The sequence below is a fragment of the Chaetodon trifascialis genome, chromosome 3, assembly GCF_039877785.1.
Source record: "Chaetodon trifascialis isolate fChaTrf1 chromosome 3, fChaTrf1.hap1, whole genome shotgun sequence".
In the NCBI taxonomy this organism is placed as follows: domain Eukaryota; kingdom Metazoa; phylum Chordata; class Actinopteri; order Chaetodontiformes; family Chaetodontidae; genus Chaetodon; species Chaetodon trifascialis.
In genome coordinates, this window is record NC_092058.1 from 26,910,553 (window position 1) to 26,930,474 (window position 19,922).

The 19,922-nt window shown below is 44.9% G+C and overlaps 2 protein-coding genes across 4 annotated transcripts in view; both read right to left on the reverse strand.

The window, feature by feature from the left end:
• elk4 (ETS transcription factor ELK4) overlaps positions 1–19,922 on the reverse strand; it is a 201,337-nt gene that overhangs the window by 19,267 nt on the left and 162,148 nt on the right. The gene's annotated exons all lie outside the window — the stretch shown is intronic.
• LOC139329335 (uncharacterized) lies at positions 1,459–18,701 on the reverse strand. Of its 3 annotated transcripts, XR_011602060.1 has the most exons (3): positions 17,993–18,701; positions 15,814–15,972; positions 1,459–2,049 (listed from the first exon to the last, which is right to left on the reverse strand). XR_011602060.1 is itself a non-coding variant. In XM_070959606.1 (2 exons), the coding sequence occupies exon 2, from the start codon at positions 2,016–2,018 to the stop codon at positions 1,884–1,886; it is 135 nt and encodes a 44-aa protein (XP_070815707.1). In that variant the 5' UTR covers positions 2,019–2,049; positions 17,993–18,129; the 3' UTR covers positions 1,465–1,883. The 3 variants fall into 3 exon arrangements, 2 of the variants coding, with proteins under 2 accessions (XP_070815707.1, XP_070815705.1); XM_070959606.1 differs by lacking the exon at positions 15,814–15,972 and having other exon boundaries at positions 1,465–2,049; positions 17,993–18,129; XM_070959604.1 differs by lacking the exon at positions 17,993–18,701 and having other exon boundaries at positions 1,465–2,049; positions 15,814–15,948.

Consider the following 19,922-nt stretch of genomic DNA (forward strand, 5'->3'; position numbering starts at 1 on the left):
CATAATAGGTGCTCTACACTGTGAAATGGCTTTAGCTTTGTCTCATTTCGCCGCTTGTAGCAGGAGAATGAGTAAACAGACAATCTATTCCGTGCAGGCACAGACACACACCGACAGACACAATCAGGGCCGTCCATTAATCTGTCGTAAAGCAGCTTTTTGCCCGCCTGAAGAAATCCCTGATATTCAGAGTTAGAAAAAGAGAGAGTGGGGGCTAATCTATGGGAGCTGCCATGCAAGGCCATGTACTATCCACTGATAATAAACAGATGAATCCGATGAAGAAAAGAGTTTGGGGTGAGATGTAAAAGATGAAGGAGAGGGAGAGATAGCAGAGGAAAAAGGGTGAATCAGATGACCGAAGGTAGACGGACAGGACAAGAGGATGGATGGTCGGAGGTGGGGGTGGGAGCAGAGCGTGACAGGGGGTGGAGATGGTGGCACCGAGGCGCATTCTAAGCCCTGAATGTAAATATGCGTGAGGGGATTATCACAGAGTGCCAGGCGGCGCTTTTGGGGCTTTGTTTCCGTGACACCGTGACGTTGGCTTTGTTTCCCTGACAGCAGACGTGTGTGTGTCTGTGTGTGTATGTCATTGCGTGTGTTTGTGTGTGACATCCAGGCATCTGTTTCCTGCTGGAAAAGGTTAATTACATCTCCACTGCCTGACTGGACGTGCCATGCATAATCACACACACTAATGAGACCTGCGTGTATGCGTGGCTTTGTCTTTGTGTCTCCATGTGCATTCTGAAAAGGCAGTTCTATAGCAGCTGAATAGATATCTTAACCACTTGTTTCAGGTTTGAAAGTCTATTGTTGCAGCCAAGAAGAAACCCAAGCACACAGGCACACGCTTTCAGAGTCATACACTCACACAGGTGACAGCTGGAAGTGCACCACAGTGGCATTTACGGACAGACACTCCACTCCCACCGAGGGACATTAATTGATGGGTCTGCATCAGAGTGTTCGTTTGTAATTACTTGGCTGCCTATTAATGAGACAGTGATGCTACGGCATCAGAGGGACTTCTCCCAAATCCTGTTGCTCATTCTGACCCTTGACTCCTATCTTCACACTCCAGCTAAGCTGCTGATTGGACAGCTGCTCGGCTTTAGATTGGGCCCAGCTCAGCGTGAAAACTGAGATGGGCTTCAGCCCTCCGTGGGTGACTTTGGAAATTACTGTACACTTTCTCACTTGGCTGAAGTTTTCTCTAAGTTGATCTGACATAAGCAGGTAGGTGAGGAGGTGCAGAGCTCCGCTGAGCTTTGGTTCCAGTTCAGCCTCTGTGGAGCTGCGATTAAGGGGGAGAAGGGAGAGACGGGGCGTCACTGAGAGGTGTGACTGAGAGAAATAATAGATTTCTAGGGCCCAGCGTCTATTCACACCTTATACAGTATACCAGCTATGACAAGACATGAATCAAAAAGATACCATTTTTTTTTTTTTTTTGGAATCACATCAGCAGAAGCAACGTTCTCAGTCTGCTGCCAAAGGGAAATTAGAGTGCAGCAGTGATGGGTAATGGGGATGCGCTCAGAGTTCATAGGCTTTTATTTTAATCAATCAGATTCATCTCAAGGAATATGAATCACGACAATGTTGTGGTTGTTGAGTTCAGGCAGTTTAAAGAGTAGAAAGAAGCCTCAGTCACAAACACTGTCGGAAAAGATCTGGTTCAAAAATGCCCAATTAATTATGAATTTTCAATAAAAGCCTGTGTGTGCCGAAGCCCCTTTACCATCCCTGTTACAGAATTCCCACACATAATATCAGACAGTCAGGACTGAGCGGCAGTAACCCGGGGTGTACATTCCATGCTGTCAGAGGATAAAACCCCAGGGAAGGTGAGGAGATCGCAGCTGACAGCGCCACTGTCACACCTCTGTCTCCTGATCCCTCCACTGTTCTACCTCCTCACCCTCCTCTTCCTCCACTTGCTCCTTTTTCTTCTTCTTCCGTCTGCGACAGAAGCCGTTCAGGCCACAGAAGCAGGCACAGGTGAAGGGCATGGTCTACCTGATGCACCGCATCCACGTAAACCTGTGGAGAGAGAGAGAGAGGGAGGGAGGGAAGAGAGGGAGGACAAGAGGGGAGGCATTAAAACGTTTCTCCTTCATCTGGCAATCTGCCAAGACATCACACTGCTCCTGAGGAGTTTTCTCCCAAGAACTCTTTTGAACACACATGGCTTTCTGGCATCAAAGAAGAAGAAAGGGGTGTTCATTCTTTTGTGCATATTGAGCCAAAGTCAGTGTTCAGATCAGAAATTTAAACTGAAGTCTACGATGAAGAGATTTTTTCTTATTTGGCTTAATTTGATTCATTTACAGTTTGGCTAAAGGATTTGCCGAAAGTAAAAATATGATCAAGTTATCCCTTATTAATCCTCGTGGTGAAATTTGAATTTCACCACGAGGATGAATTTAATACATCCCAAGTATTAGTAGCTGTGAGCAGCACCTGGGGACCACCTTCAGTTCTAGGCCCAGTGCCAGGAGAATTAACCATTAACCAATTAACCATTAACCATACATTTTTTGATGGTGGGTGAAACCGGAGGACATGGAGGAAACCAATGCAAACACAGTGCAAACACAATGCAAACAATTAAACTCACTCCTGCCAGGAATCGATCGCAGGACCTTCTTGCTATGATGCCTTACTGCCCATGTGAGCACGCAGTTGCCATTTCATCCCACGTTGTGGTTTCTTTCAGCAAAAGTGCCTCCAAGCACAATGCAGGCATCAGTGTTTAGCACTGATCTTATTCTTCCAGAGGCTATGTTGAACACAAATTGTGAAATGAAACCTCATAAACTGAGTGCATATGTTAGGACTTCAAGTTCTGAAACTTGCTCTGAGGAAGGCTGAAATGTGTTAGCAATAAAACATGAAGCTGAACAAACACTAACTGCTTCATTGGTGTTCTAGCTTTTCATATTTTTAGAACTGATTCATATTTTTTCTCCTCTTGGAAGTGAAACTGTTAATTATGTGGTATATTTTATTTGTAATAGAAAGGCCTGTAGAGTCCAGATTTTGACAGAGTTGCTGTGGGAACAGTCTAAGCACTGTGCTAGTCTCATGGTTGACCTTGATTGCTTCATGCTCATGAATGTATCATCATGCAAATCTTAATTGTTAGATTTAACCTCGCTATGTCAACAACAGGTGTAGAGCAGGAAAACTCTTGCAATCCAGTGAAGGTATGTGGAAGACAGTGGTCGATAAAATACTCAAGACAATGTATGTGTGTTTCTGGTTTTTGCAGAGCTCTCAGCAAGAAACTCAGAGCAGAGAAAGTTGCTGAGGTTCAGTCAATAGGTCAGTCAACACACACTGCACACTTCAGTACAGTTTGGCATGGTGGTCTATTGAGTGCTGTCACTCAACAAGGAGAAAAACTCCTTCACCATTACACTTCTCCCATTTTTCTTCACATCTGTATTTGCACTTCAATTATTCTCTCTCTCACACCAAGTCCCCCTCTCTCACACTCACACACACACACAGACACACACAGCCAGAAGTAGTCTTAAGGCTCACTAAACTCCCAACGTTAACATTTTTCGCTAGCTTGCTAGCAGCCAATCACAAAGGAGCACTGAGATTAGGAGACGCGAGGTGAAACTGAGAGCTTCATTAAATACCAACCTGAGTCAGCAGCACCAGCAGGCCTGGCTGGGGAGTGTATTCTGTGTGTGTGTGTGTGTGTGTGTGTGTGTGTGTGTGTAATGCAAGTGGGAGAGAGTGGGTGACAAAAACACAGGCACAGACCAAACATAAAGTGTCTGCATTCATGCATGTATGTGTGTGTGTGTGTGTGTGTGTGTGTGTGTGTGTGTGTGTGTGTGTGTGTGTGTGTGTGTGTGTGTGTGTGTGTGTGTGTGTGTGGCATTAGGGATTGATGCGCACTTCAACCTGTCTCATATGGGGGCAATTAGCTGAGCTAGACTGGGCTGCCTGCAAGCAGAGACAAAAACGCCTCAGGCCATGCAGTGTATATGTGTGTGAGAGTGTGTGTGTGTGTTTGTGTGTGTGTGTGTGTGTGTGTGTGTGTGTGTGTGTGTGTGTGTGTACATACATGCTATTAAACCTCCTCTTCTTTTATCTCTCCTCTGTCATTCCATATATCCATCTAATCCCCGTCTGCAGATCTCCCACTCTGTACCCAATGGCTTTCGACCCTATGTGACATGCCAGAAAAAATCACATAGGAATAGAAAGCCATAAAACACAGCAGTGAGCCAGTCACGGCGGCAGCAGGAGTAAACTTTTCTCTCCACACAATGATTCGTGCGTGTGTCCATGAGTGTGTGTAGCTCTCTCACTTCATGCCTTTAACACCCTCAGCTTGTCTGACAGCTTACAAGGCCCTGCAGAGGATTTACAACAGTGCTGAGACACCTCTCTCCACTGTGTATCCTTCTTGTCTCCCGTGTATCCTCCAATCCCTCCCCTCCTGTCCTTCGATCGCTCCTTCTCTCACTCTTACCCGCGTCCCCCCCCAAGCTTGCTCGCTCTCCATCCCCAGCCATGCTGCCAGCCATCAGGAGTCAGTGTCTTGTTTTGGTGGTGTGTAATTACTAGGGGTTCTTTCACAGGCGAGCGCAGAGATGAGACAGATGAAAACACAGCCTGCAGACCCTCTGAATTATTAACTGGCTGAAAATGGATGAGTCAACGTTAACAGAGAGAGGGAGAAGGAGGCAAAGCAGCCCACGTGCATCCACAAATACACACATAAATGAAGAGCCACAGGCCTGAGTACAGCGTGGCACCATGCATGAACCAACCGTGGTGGGATCCAAAGTTGGGTTAGAAAGATATTTCTGGTTGGTGATATTGGCCAAAGAAAAATGAAATCGGCAACACATTTGAATTATTAAATACTTTGATAAAAGTTTAACTTGTTCTTATTAAATTATTAATTTCAAGGCAGTGATATGCCCAAGTATCCCTAAAGGGTTGGTTTGCTCTATCATGCTCTAACCCCTGCAATTAATACCATGGAATGGGCTTAGAGTTGGACGTAGAGTTACTGATATTGATATTTGAGCATTTAAAATAATCCCACGACAACGTATCGGCTCATCATTTTAAAAATAAACTCATTAACATATCATACATATCATTTTGATAAGGATAAAGAGTTGAAATAGTAATAACAACCATAAAACTATATAAAACTATATATATATATATATATATATATATATGAGTCTATACACACACACACACACACACACACACACACACACACATAAAATGGCATTACATGAAGTGGTGTGTGTTGGCAAACCTCTGTAATAGAAACTAACTCACCTTTTGGTCTTTGGCACTAATGCACTAGAATTCCTTGTTTCATACTGGCCAATACATGCACACCAATAGTGACATATACTGTATGTGTAAGGCTGAAAATGATCATACATCAGCTCCACTTAAGTATCAGCAAAATATGAGTGGAAAAACATTTAATAGTGATACAATGTCCACAAGCTGCAAGGGCCTGCGTGACTGTGCAGACTGCTGTAATCAGCAGGGCTCTGGTCCCATTGTAGTCTGAATGCTGCTTCTGAGCCATTTCTGCCCTGAAAGAATTGGTTTCTCAAAACATTGTGTTAAAGGCTTGGAAATGGTTTGATTTAGTGAATTTTAACACCTAACACAGTGTCATCCATGAACATCCTCATGTCAAACTATTACGTTTCTTGTGCAGAGTTAGATGATCAAACACACATCAGTAATGCATTACTTGTAGATATTTAGAGATGCTGTTTATTTTACCATTGAACAGAACTGATTGGGCTAATTTTTCCATACCAACATGAGAGAGGTATCAATCTTTTCATCTATCACTCAACAAGAAAGTGAATAATTCCCCAAATGTCTAAATATTCATTCAAGATGAAGGTAAAAACACACATATATACACCTTCAAGGCTGCTAATAACCAAACAGTATCTGTATATTTCCTCTTTATCTGGTGAACAAAGAGCTACTTCACTGTTTGGAGGGGAATCACTACTTTTCACGAGACTGCTCTAGCAACAAGCATGGGAATGGGAAAGTCAGAGAGCTGGAAAGACATGCAGAGATAAGAGGAAATGAGAGATAAAGAAGCAGGGTTTGAGAATAAAGTAAGAGGGGCACTCAGAGAGAGTTTGAAGCAGGTAGGATTAATGTCAGTCATCCATCTTTGTTTTGTCTGTCTTTTTCACCCCCATTCCTGTGAAAACATGCTCTGCTTCCTTGTATGTGCTTGTATATGTTTGCGTGTGTGTTTTTTCTGTGTGTGTGTGTGTGTAAGCTGATTTGTGTCTTATCGAGATCCTCTGTGGAAACAGACAATGTGGTTTATTTGTTATCTTCTTGTTTGGACGACAAGATAAGGTGAACAGTGTATGCGTGAGCGCGCAAAAACATATGAGCATGCGTGTATATGTGCGTGCACTCAAACTTTCTTGTGTGTGTTTGTGTGTGCGCGTGTGTATGTGTGTGTAGAGCAATAGATAAGCTGAGCGTTGTGCCTTTGAGTTTGAGTGACAGAATCCTAATGCTGATCCCAATGGTCAACAGCCCAGAGACGTTCCACAGAAAGCTTATTAGACCTTTATCCATTATTTATACCGTGCCTGCCTTCGGACACACACACGCACACACACACACACACACACACACGCACACACACACACACACACACACACACACACACACACACGCACACACACAAAGCACAAACACTGTATGTGAGTGTGATTCATGATGACATGTGCCTGACTTCTATTCATGGAATATAAGTAGCCACTGAGAAACCTTCCGTCCAGAGCACTTCCCATCAAGAAGGCAACAACATGCTCTCAACTGGTGTATAAACCAGAAGTTTTACAGTGAAGTGGCCTCAAATATTCCAAATCCCAAAGCACCCACACTCATGTACAGTTTTTTAGGTCAGTATATGCAGGGGTTACACTCAAGAGGCACATTACAGCTCACAGAATTCACAGAATACTTTCCAAAAGCAGAAAAAGCCCCTAAAAATGAGGAAAAATGCCAGCGGATGTCATTTTACTTACATCTTGTATTTGTCGTATAAGCAGAAATCCTGCACTTTCCCGAGTTCCCTTCACTCTGTCATAGTCGGCACATACGAACATTTCCCTGCCACTTATTTGATTAAATCAAACATAGATTGTCTCTTCCTCATTTTCCTGTCTTCATGTCCATGTCTTTCTGGCACTAAACTAGTTACAGTCTCTCTTTACCATCACATGGACATTAAGACCAGTGTGCGTCCTGGATTCCTGCAGTTGATTATGGTGCACAAAGCTTTCACCTGTATCTGGAGCATTTTTGTCCCCCCCGCCTCATTCTAACCTCCCTCCCAACTCTCTCTTTCTCCTCTCCTCCTCGCTGTCCCTCACTCCCCTGTCCAACACAAAATGCCCTCTGTCCTGCTCTCAGGTAAAAACGCCCACCCACCAACCCCCCGTCTAGATAACCGAGAGGGCTGAAAAAGCAGGGAAACAGTTTCTGTTGTTCTAACACAAAGACGCCAGTGGTGGGTGGGATGAAGAAGGAGGGAAAGATGGATACATGTATGGAAAGAGAAGGAAAGCAAGAGAGGAGCATAGAGGAGAAAGTCAGGGAAAAACTGATAAGGTGGTAAAGAAGGTAAAGCAGGAACAGTGGACAGAGATTGAATGACGCCCTGCCAGGCTCAGGTATTTGAATAGTGTGTGTGTGTGTGTGTGTGTGTGTGTGTGTGTGTGTGTGTGTGTGTGTGTGTGTGTGTGTGTGTGTGTGTGTGTGTGTGTGTGCTGTTGCATGTGTGTGTGCAGGTTCAGGTTCACTGTGGTGCGTTGGAGTCTCAGTCTGTCCTCATGGCTAACTGTCTCCCAGTCCCACTGAACAAAGAGCCTATTGACTCTAACACACAGGAGCTTTCTCTCTTTTCCACAGGCCACTGCTTTGTGCTTGTTCCCTCAACACACACACATTTCTAAATTCCCCCAACGAACACACACAAATACACCACCACTCCACCTGCGCCTGGATATATCCACCCCGCCCCCGCTCGATACTCAACATCCTTATGTCCAAATACCTATTTATATTTATTTATAAGTCACTTACTTTATGATTGCTGTACTTTCGCTGCAAACTAAGTTATTTTGACAAATTTCTGTAAATAAGGTGGCATCTAGTCGACACTTTGTGAAGTGACCTGTCTTATTTAAAGAGGAAATGCCATTTAATTGAGTTCAGGTAAAGTATCTGGTGTAAGTGTGATTTACTCTGCTTGTGAAAAGTAGGACGCCTTTGAGTGTTGCCAGACAGATAAAGCAGATAAAAACACCTTTGCTTTAGCCGTTGTCGTGGCCTAATCTGTTCAGGTGTGGTCAGGTTGAGGTACAGCCATGGTGATGTTTGGATGCAGCCTCAGCGTATGTGTTACACTAGAAAAGTTCACTCTTAACTTCCCCAGGGCTGCTGACAAACACACTTTGTGTTGTCTGTTGGCCTCTATAAGTTTCTCTCTTGCCCCCTTGTGGAGTGAAACCAGGACTACAGAGAGCCGAGGTCCCGAGGTCTACCACAGGTACTTTAATTATAACCTCCAGGGTCCCAGTGGGGAATAAGGCTTAACGAGGCCTGGGCAGAGAGGAGAGGGATTACGAGGTCTCACTAGCTGTACAAGTGTCTGGCCAACCATTGAGCTCCTCTATGAAGTTATGAATGTGCTGAATAATAATGCTGTAAGGCACTGGCGGGAGTCTTAGAGCGACTATGAACTGTGAGAGAGAGAGAGAGAGTGTGCGTGTGTGTGCGTGTGTGCTTGTGTGCTTGTGTGTGTGTGTGTGTGTGTGTGTGTGTGTGTGTGTGTGTGTGTGTGTGGGTGCGTGCGTGCGTGCGTGCGTGCGTGCGTGCGTGCGTGCGTGCGTGCGTGCGTGCGTGCGTGCGTGCGTGTGTGTGTGTGTGTGTGTGTCCTGCAGCCAAGAGATTTCTCACCTCAGCTGGTTGGACAGATTACCTGAAACTGAGAGAAGAATAAAACAGATAGAGTGAGAGAGAAAGCCAGAGAAAAGAGGACAGAAAGGTTGTTGTGATCTCAGAGCAACGAAGAGAGAGATGGGGAGAAAAGATGGATGGAGACAGAAAAGCTGAGGGGTATGTAGAGAAGAGAAAATAAGAAAGAATGAGGGCCCAGCAAAACTGTCTTATTACAAGGATCAAATTCCAGATGTAGGTCAAAGACTTATTGGTCACTGTAATCATCCCTGATGCTATCTCTTCTCAGTGTGATGACACTGTAAGAAATGGAGGACAAAATATGCAGTCCTTGCTTTGTTAAAAAATGCAAGTCAAGCTCAGGCTGTTAATGCAGCTGCCACAGTCTCAGTTAGCCAAGTGATTAAATCTACATACAGTAAGTATTCCATGGCTTCACAAGAAGACAGGCCAGGCCAGGCCAGGCCAGGACAGGCCAGGACAGGACAGCACAAACTGGGGATTTGTGAGTATGGATTAACCATTTCATTATTTCCATGAATCAGTGTCAAAAAATAGTGACACTATGAAAGATTCCCAGATGCCAAGGTGAAGTCTTCTAATGGCTTTTTTTTTTTTTTTTTTTTTTGGGGGGGGGGGGCAACAGCTCAGTCTTCATTGGCTTTATATATGTTAGCTGCAGCTTGGTAGAAGTGTACGTGTTGGCTGTGTTTGTAAATTTACATGACAGCTCAGACGTTGACTGATCTCTGAACTCACCAGGAACGTGCCTTTTTCTAATTTCTTGTCTTGCTCCTTTTCCTTTTCTCTCTGTACATGTATAAATTGGTCGTTACGCCTTTGGATCAGCTGGAATTTTCACCCAAGTTGCAACACTTTTGAACTCACATGGAAGTGCCATTGCGGCAATTTACATCACCCAGAACTGCTTTGCTTCTATCAGCACCCACTCGCTTTCTTCCATTGATTTTGTATACAATCAATGGGCAATTTGAGTTAGGATAAAGGGGGAGGCCACCCCCCTTGTTAGAAGTATGACCAAAGTGCATCCCCCTTGGTAACCTGCCATCCCCCCTTCCCATCACCTCGCAGCAGGGAGAGTGCAGGAGCAGAAGCAGTGTTTAGTTAAATATGTTCATCTCATCTGCCTGACTAATTGATCCTTTATCTGACTGAAGTTTGTGCAAGTTAGAGTCTGTGACCCCATCCATGTCTCTGAAATATGACTGTGTTGTATGTCAATAAATCCATGACGCTGTCCGTGGTGCTGAAGTAGTAGACAGATTGGTCATTGCGCCTCTTTCTGTCAGTCCCACCCCTGTCAGTTTTGTCTTTGATCCATAATCTTCTATAAGCTATGCACTATAAATAATTCTAGACCATATTGTAGCCTATACCCTATACTATAGGGTATAAGCTACAGGAGACACTACTCTAGAGGGCCTATAAAGCATTGTCTCCTTCATGATCAAAGTGACAAGGAGCAACGTGTAGTCACAGAAGAGCGAGAGGATCATAGAGACACAGTGTTGTCTGTAGTACTCCTATAATGTTCTTGTAATATTTCTATGATCATCAGTTACAGTGGGATTAGGTGAATGTGTGTTGGTTGGTGGTGTGTGCGCCCATTGGGCCACCCCCCAATTTAAAATTAAAAAATGTGTACAATAATGACGCATTTTAAGAGAGAGAAAGAATGATTACAGTGACCAACAACTCACAAATGTTAAAACTGACTTGTAGGAATGCGAACTTATCCTTTAAGCACTCGAGAAAACATAGAATAGTAAAACAGTTGCGAGAGGCAGAGGGAGAACAGAGAGTCAGAAAGAGGGAGAGAGGGCACCCTGCCCTAGTTATTCGACTGTAAGCCGCTCACAATACAGACATGGCAACGGGCCGCGAGAGGCGAGCGCGGGAGAGGAGATGAGAGGAGAGCCGAGAGATGGGCAGAGGAAAAAAAGAACGAGGGACAGAAAGTCAGGCCAGAGAAAGGATTAGTGATCAAAGAAAGCCAGCGGCCATCCTGAAAACCCCCTGCACACACACACACACACATGCGCACATGCATGCACGCACACATGCACACACATACAGACACAGAGAGGGGGAGAGAGCAGGGGAGATTAAAGTTTTTTTCGATGGGGTTAATCATTTACCTTTCTCCTTCCCAGCAGCACCTTGGCTGTGAGAATGAGCACCTTATGCATAAATCCATTGATTGATTATAGTGCTGGAGTGAGAATATACACCAGTCTAACTTTCTCTCTAATTGGTTTCATAGCTTTCTCCCAGGAGAAGAGCTTCGGGAAAGACAAGACAAGACAAAAAAAAAACAAAAACTATGACATCTACCTTTTCCTCCTGCAGAAGCTGGAAGCTAGACTTGAAATGCTTTTAATTCCTCGTCAACCTCTGTCTCCCTCACTCTGATGAGTTGCCGATGAAGAGATAAACAATGGGCCGAAGATACCAATTAGGCCGTCAAACGGCAGCACAACAATCTTCAGTACTCCTCCACTTCCCAGAGGAGCGCTGGTGGGAAAAAAAGAAGGAACAGCAATGGAGGAAGGACGGCAAGGGGGAGCTCGAGGAAGAGGAGGAGGAGGAGGAGGAGGAGAAAACTTTGCGAGAGCTCACATCTAATCAGGGAATCCTCCTTCTCAATCTCTCTGTGCAAAGAAACACATCCATACACACATCTCCCCTGTCAGTGGCTTGACCTCCACAAGCTCATCTCGCTCCTTGGTATTCCATCGCCCTCCCACCGGCTGACCTGATTGGCTAATGACGGCTCATTTATCTTGATGCAGCACCTGCAGTGTCTAAAAGGCACGTGCGTGTGTGTGCTAGAAAGAGTGTGTGTTTCCAAGTGTCTATATGGGCACAGGCGCGCGCGCACACACACACACACACACACTGTATATCTCATCTCTGGTAGACTAGCTCCATCTACGCCAGCGCTGCCCTTGCTGCAACAGCTTGCACACATTGGTTCACCTCTGGGGAATAAGGGAGAGCAGAGAGAAGAGGGGGAGAGGATGGAGTGAGAGGGAAGGAGGAGGTGAAGAGCAAGGTAGGAAGACAATGATTAAGGAGGAAAGGGGGAAAGAGAGAAGAAGAATGAGAACAAGGAAAGAGGGGGGAAGAAGCAGAATAATAGCAGGCAGATGAAGAAAAGGAAAAGCAGAACAACATAAGACAGAGAGAAGATAAAGAAAATGAGAGGAGGATGATTAAAAGAATCAAAGGTGGAAAAGAGGAACAGATAAAAGAGAAAGGGAAGAGAGAAAAAACAAGCAGTGATGGAGGAGGGGAGTTCAAATGAAGGGAAGAGGGATTGATGAATGTTTTATTCACTCACCGCGAACACTTCTTTAATTACCGCAGCTAAAATCACTGCCAGTGTGATCACTGCACGCGTGCGTATGGGGGCTCTAACATGTGTGATACACAGCGATCATTAATTATCAGCTGAATAAGTGAGGAAAGTCAAGAGGACATGCTATATAAGGCCATTCAAGACTCTCTGTAAACATCATTACTGTTATTTTGCATCACATCTATAGCATGAACTCAAGTTTTCAACATTTAGATAACAACGTGGCTGACATACCACCTAATCGTCAAGTTACTTTGATGAAACTGAATCGTAATTCAAGTTTTACTTTCGACTAGTCCTCCAGCCTAAAATAAATATGTGATACGTCATTGCCCCGCACATGTTTGACCAAAACATTCAGTAAAAACTACAGTTTTACAGTGGCACCTCTGGTTTTATTGGTCAAGTTAACATTGTACTCACCAAAGTATTCGCAGACATCCTTGAATACAGCGACGACTCTAAAAGTAGGTTCGATGGGGCAACAATCATGGCCGGTCAGAATACCAGACCGGGTGTCTACAAACCTATAGTGTGGTTTATTTTGAGGTAATATTGAAAGTGAGCATACCTGTTATGTCGCTAATGATCTGTGAGCATTAATAATTAGAATATGTGGTAAAATGAGTGCACACATCGATGGCAAATACGGTGGGCCAGAGTTAAACAGGAGGCTGGTACAGCTCATCCTTACATTCGTCTGACCACCTGTGTTGGAAGATTTGTTTAAACGTTTGTTTAACTTTAGATCTTAGTCATGGTGAAAATAAACCAGCATTAACTGCTGGACAAAGATACGAATCTCACAGTGTTTGATTCCAACACTTTGTATGCAAAAGCATGTGTCCAGCCTCCTCACTTGGAGGTTTTCTTGGCACTATAACGTTGTCACACTACTTCACAGAGCCAATCAGATGAAGCAACATGCAAAACACGGAGTTCACTGTTTTTAATGTCATTCGTGAATCGTTAATAAAATATTGTCAGTCCTAGGTCATAGTGTTAGCTGGATTTTTTTCTTTTGGTTGAGCAACTTCAGTCTTTCCTTATGAGGGAGGAAAGTCAATATTCAAGCGACCGCGAGAGGTTGCTTCAGCAAAATGTAAACTTCAGTTGTGCTCAAGTGAGGACAGACTCTTTCCTCTTGACATCCATCAGCTCATTAAGAGTATCATCCAGTCATTTTTTAAAAGATTCAACTTTAAATGACACTTCGTATCCCAAAGCTCACTCACTTACTCGCCATCTTCCACTTCCAAGTCCACCAGTTTGACTTTTCTGATGCAGCTACACTGCAGCTTATTTTATTTTTATTTTTTTTTACATAATTTGATTACCGCAATCGCCTTACATATTATGCCTTACTCATCTCTCTCTCTTTCCCATCTCCTCCTCCTCCTCCTCCTCCTCCTCTCCTTCCTGACTGCAGAGAGAGGAGGGTTTGCATGTATTATGTCTTCTTTTGTTCTTTGCTGTCGGCTCATTGTCAAAAAAAAGAGGAGAGAGGAAGAGGGCGGTTAGTGAGGGAGACGGAGGGAGGGCGGGGGGGTAAAGGATGAGTGGGTCTTTATGTGACGTCCATCCTGACTGTAGGTAGATATTGGAGGCTTCACCCACTTCTACACCCCCACCCTCACATCCCCCTTTGTGCATTCTTATCTTTTATTTTCTCTCTCAAGCCAGGTGCTGCTTATCCAGCCTTCAGCACATCTTATCCTACCCCCTACCCTTCCAACCCCACCTGCTTTATCTCTACACTGCCACCACAAACTCACACTTTGACATATGAACACACACATTCCTTCAACCTGCCCCCCCCCCCTTCTTTCCCCTTTCCTTCCATTGCTGTCTTTCCGTCCCTCTCCAGAACCGCTGGAGGCAGCTGGTGGGCCATGACCTAAACTATCCTATCGCTGCTCTGGAGTCAGTCCTGACACAAAGACATGACAGGCAGGCAGACAGGTAGGCAGTTAGACAGGCAGCTAGGAACTCATCAACTCAAGATCTGTATCTTAACTCCGGTCTTAGAGGCTTAATCCGGCTGCTTTCTCCAGCGCAGTCAGCTACTGTAGCAGCCAAGAGCCGGAACAGACAAATCCATACAGTTTAAAATCCCCCCAAATCTTTTGAAAGTCTAGTTTCTATGAAGCAAATCGGGCACTTTAACATCACCTGTGTTTATTTTGTGTTTTTATTTTGTGGGTGGTGCAGTGCAAATCGTCAAAAACACCTAATTCCAGAAAGCTGCATTGTTTCGAAATCTCCGAAACTGAGACGCCCTTTTGTCCTCACACCTCTCATGTCCAGCATCGAAGCCAAAGTGTGTGGGATTTGGCAATGTTTCAGCGTTGCTATTTCATACTGTTGCAGCATATTCACTCCATATTATTAGCTGCAAAATGGTAAATTTGCAGCTAATCTTTGAACTTTTTCTTTTTTTTTTTGGAGCGCAAGTGTTGTAGCTGCTGGCTGTAACGGGAGGGAGGGAGGGAGGGAGGGAGGGAGGGTGTCGAGGCTGCCTGAACCGAGCTCTCCGTCCTGATTTAGAATTAGATCTATTTCTGTTCACCCTCCAACCCCGCCGGGAAATATTTAAATCTGCCATGGAATGTGTGTATATGTGTGTGTGTGTGTGTGTGTGTGTGAGAGAGAGAGAGAGAGAGAGAGAGAGAGAGAGAGAGAGAGAGAGAGAGCGACCGTGAAGGAAAGACAGTGAAAGAAGTAGAGATGATTTGAACATATAAAATGTTGGTTGGTTGTTTGAGAATTTGCATTTGGTACACAGCTTTGGCAGCGCGGTTTCCGTATGCAGGCATGCCAATCAAGTCACTGAAGTCAAATCAGACAGAATGAGCAAAGAAGACACTAGAAAAATAAATGGAGGAGGAGGGAAAAAAGAGGAAAAAACTAATAGAAGGAGTTTTTGCGTGCTCAATGTGAACAAGCGGGGAGTAAGACTCAAGTCGTGGTCAGTAATTCATAAGCAGAGCACGTACAGACTTAGCCAAGCTCACCCTGTGGCTACACACACACATACATGGGATCAACACACACACACACACACACACACACACACACACACACACACACACACACACACACACACACGCACACACACACACACTCACCCACAATCGCACCAGCAGTCTGGACAAGCCTGAGCCACAATCTCAGCTCCATATCCAGTCCTACAACCATTCAAATGTCACCGCCAGCACCTTTGACCCCTGTTAACGCAAACAGCACACACACAAATACACACAGAAATTCACACACACTCTACACCATCCTCAGTGCGACTACGCATGAGATAAAGCAGCATAGCCACACTTTAAAGAGCATTAGAAACTAAATTACAGGCTAAAACGGTGAAAAGTGTGTTTGTCGGGGGTTTATCACACACTCACCTCAGAGTGGAACCCGGCGCTCCGCTGCGCTGTGGTGTAGAAATGACCAGCTGCACCCCCGTCCTCGCAGAGACACATGCACACACGCGCGCGCTCACACACTCGGCGACGAGGTGTGTGTGAGGACAATGAGACTGGACTGGATGGAGCTAAGCAGCACTAGTAGTAGGAGGAGGAGGAGGAAGAGGAGGAGGAGAACGAGGAGGAGAGAGGGAGGAGGGAGATGTGTGGTTGGGCGGGAAGGTGAAGAGGAGAGAGAGAGAGCAAAAGAGAGAGAAAGAGACCGGGTGAATAATGAAATACAGCAGAAGAAAAGAAGAAGTGGCTGGAAAAAAAAGAAATGTGAAAAGGGTCCCACTGAAGCGGAGTCCCCCTTGTTCCATTTGTGGTTTTGTGTGTGTCTCGCAGTGTGTAAAATGTATTAAGGTGTGTGTGTGCATGTGTGTAAAGGCTCTGGCGGGTCTCCTGTTCGTCACTTGAGACTTGGCACCCTGCCTCAGAGCAGAAAGTGTAGCGAGAGCAGCTTTACAGCTCTTGTAAGTGTCGATGTGTGTGTGTGTGTGTGTGTGTGTGTGTGTGTGTGTGTGTGTGTGTGTGTGTGTGTGTGTGTGTGTGTGTGTGCATGTGTGTGTGTGTGTCCTCCACTCAGCAAGCCTGTAGCTCCCCAGCATTACAACATATCTCATGTCTTCTCGTCTCAGAAGCTCCTCAAGCCTCCTCTTCATCCTCTTCACCTCTCTCTCTCTCTCTCTCTCTCTCTCTCTCTCTCTCTCTCTCCAGGGAAATACCTCTGCCACTAATCTCTTCAAAGGTCTCTCGGCCACTCAAGCTACCAAAATCTCTCCCTCTCTTTCTTTGGACTAATTCTCACTCAGCTGTGCACTGTAAAAGTCAGCCATTATCAAATCATTTTGCCAATAGTGCTAAAACCTTTTTTCAGTCAATCAGGTGAGAAAAAAAACAGTGATGACTGGAGGGGTTTTATGTGTTTCTAATAGAAAGGAGCTTGTTTCAAGAACTTGAAGCAAGAATAAAGAAGAAGCAAAAATGAAACTTGATTGTAGAAAAAGACCAAAACCAACCTTAAATTAATCTTAAATAATAAAAACAATAATTCAATTTTGCTTGATTATTTAAAGCCTGACATGTCTTATTCCTCTGTGCCACAGACATCCATTATTGTCCTGAAACTATAAGACATATTCCTTCAGCTTTGAGTCAGTCCTTCATTCATACACCTAGAAATCCTGTAAACACTCAGAGGACCATCAAGAGCGTATTCATTCACAGCTGAAAATAGTCCTCAATAAATGCTCTGTTTACTCCTTTTTGAGTAACATTTGCTAAAAACTACAGCGCGCAGGTGTTAAAGGAACTTATTTAGCCTCTGCTACAAGTGAAACCATACATTTGTCAGCATTTACCTCTTTGTATCAAAGACCCAAACACAGAGGACTGAAAGATGCACTAACACACTGTTGGTTTTGGTTTCTTTGTGAGATTTGTTGACAAAATCTAAGAATGACAACAGACTCACACAAAAATGACTTGATAAAAGATTCCTGCCATTTGTCCAGCTTACACCCACACTCACTTTCACACACGCACCCTGAGCTCCAGGTGTGTGTGTGTGCGTGTGTGTGTGTGTGTGTGTGTGTGTGTGTGTGTGTGTGTGTGTGTGTGTGTGTGTGTGAGAGAGAGAGAGAGAGAGAGAGAGAGAGAGAGAAGTGCAGCCTCAATTCTCCGGCTCAGCCACAGAAAAGCCAATCTCCACATCCAATTATTTGCTTCTCAAAGGCAGACAGATGGAGAGAGGGGGAAAAAACAGAGCGAGGGAGAGCGAGGCAGACTTACAGCTAGAGAGAGAGAGGCTCTTTGAGGGTCTGCACAGGGGGGAGTTAATTAGAATGAAAGAGAAATGGAGGGAAGAGAAAGTCTCTTCTCCGTTCGAGTCCGGAGAATAGTTTCACAATTAGTCAAAATCCCAAACAGAGCCTGTGGACACAACTCAGCAGAGAGAGAGAGAGAGAGAGAGAGAGAGAGAGAGAGAGAGAGAGAGAGAGACATCAAAACCCAAATGAAAAACGCCGAAAGGGACAGAGGAGCTGAAGTTGTTAGAGAAAAGATTGGCAAGAGCATGTTTTATATGTTTTTTGGTTCTTATTTTGTGTCTCCGTACCCTCCTGAGATGAGCGCTGGCTGTCCCGCTTTCTCAGTCCTTGAAGTCTTCTTTCGGTCCTCCTTCTCCTCTACTTTTTCTTCTCCTTCCTCCTCTCCCTCCTTCTGCCCTCCGCCGTCTGGGATATTCCATCAAAGAAGGGTCCGGCTCATGGTGGATGGAGGCATCGCTGCGCTCCAAACACTCCAGCTTTCACTGTCTTCTCCTCTTTGACTCTTTTCTCTCTTTTCTCCTTTCTATTCTCACTTTCGTCGGCCGGAGCATTTTTCTTTCTTCCCAGCAGCGGTGACACACAGCGTGGGGGGGATGAGGACAAGGAGGGGTGGAGAGAGAGACTGAAAAAAATTAATAAAAAAGGAGGGAAATGAGCAAGTGTAGGTAGATGGAGCGGCGAGCGGGGAATGACGGGAAGAGGCAGGTGGAATTAGTAGTGACACATCGCGGAGGTGTGTGTCTGCGTGTGTCTGCGTGTGTCTGAGTGTGTCAGAGCACGGGGGCCGTCCTTCGAGCCGAGACACCACCAACGAGGAAGAGGTGGAGGAGGAATAGATGGATGGATAGATAGGTGGATGGAGGGCTGGATAGAGGGAGTGATTCAGCAAGCATCCCACCTCTTCTCCTCCTCCCTTCCACACACACACACACGCACACACATTTGCTTAGTTCATTATCATTCACTGGATTTCGCCATGACACGCATGGCTAAACTACTCACGGAGACGAAGCCGAGCCCTGAACTGAATTCTAATGTAGGAGAGGGAGAGAGGATGAAGAGGATGAAGAGTAGGAGGAGGAGGAGGAGGAGGAGGAGGGTGTATCAGGCGAGCAGGTGTCCCCTCGACGTCCATTGTTCCCCGTCAGTGTGTGTCTATGTGCATGTGTGTGTGTGTGTGTGTGTGTGTGTGTGTGTGTGTGTGTGTTTGGGTCCTTTCAGTGTGTGTGCGTGCGCACGAGTACGAGCATGTGAGCGTTTGCTTGTGGTAAAGTAGCTGAAACGATGCACATGTGCACATGTCTGAGCTACCAGCCCCACTTCTATTTTGGGGATTCAAGCTGCCGTTAGCCGAAATTCTCCATATCCAAAGGAAAGAGTATGACATGGATTCAGTGTTTCCCCGAGAATTTCCCTTTTAGGAGGTTGAGAGGGTGTCTGGATCAGATTAGACCATCATGTGTGACCCGTGACAGAGAGTTCAAATCTGGGTTTTTTTTGTTTGTTTGTTTGTTTTGTTTTTTTGTTTTTCCATATATTAAGTATGAGTCAGATAGTTGAAACAAGGCAAGTCAACAGGGACTTCTATCTTGTCAGCCCAGATTGTCTCTGTCTTTGAAAAAGCAATTCAAAAAGCATTTCCAAAAAACAGAAATTGTCCTGACCACGCTGATTTCAATATTTCAACTCTAATTTCACACATATTGTGACAACAACATGAAGGCAGAGTCCCGAGGATAATATGCCTGAGCCTGGGCTCTGAAGTCCTTTTGTCATAGTGGCTGGGTTTTATATTACTTTGGCATTCATCATGTGACGCACACTAGACCGAAAAGCATCTTTACTATACACACAGCTGTAAAACAATACATAGGAGTGTGACAACCCTCCTGAAATGATACTTTATCTTCTCAGAATTTCATCCATTCAGTCCAATAATGTGTGGAAGATAAACCACGTGATTGACTTGATGCTACCATTCCCATGTGCTAACCGCAAGTCAGCTGGCTCGGCCAGCAGAGGTCTCACATGTGAATGTTGTCAACTGGCTTGGCTGGTGAAGGACTCCAGCTCACACACTCTGTGGGTCAAAAATACACACATATGAGAACATATTGGCAAACACACTCATTTGTTGTCTTGCCTGCAGTTTTTTGAGACAATTGATGCCACCTTCACGCCTATATAGAGCTAAACCGAGGAGCTGATTGGCTAGCT

Bases quoted from the DNA above. Each gene is read 5' to 3' on its own strand.
- LOC139329335 (XM_070959606.1), bottom strand. From the start codon at position 2,018: ATGCCCTTCACCTGTGCCTGCTTCTGTGGCCTGAACGGCTTCTGTCGC.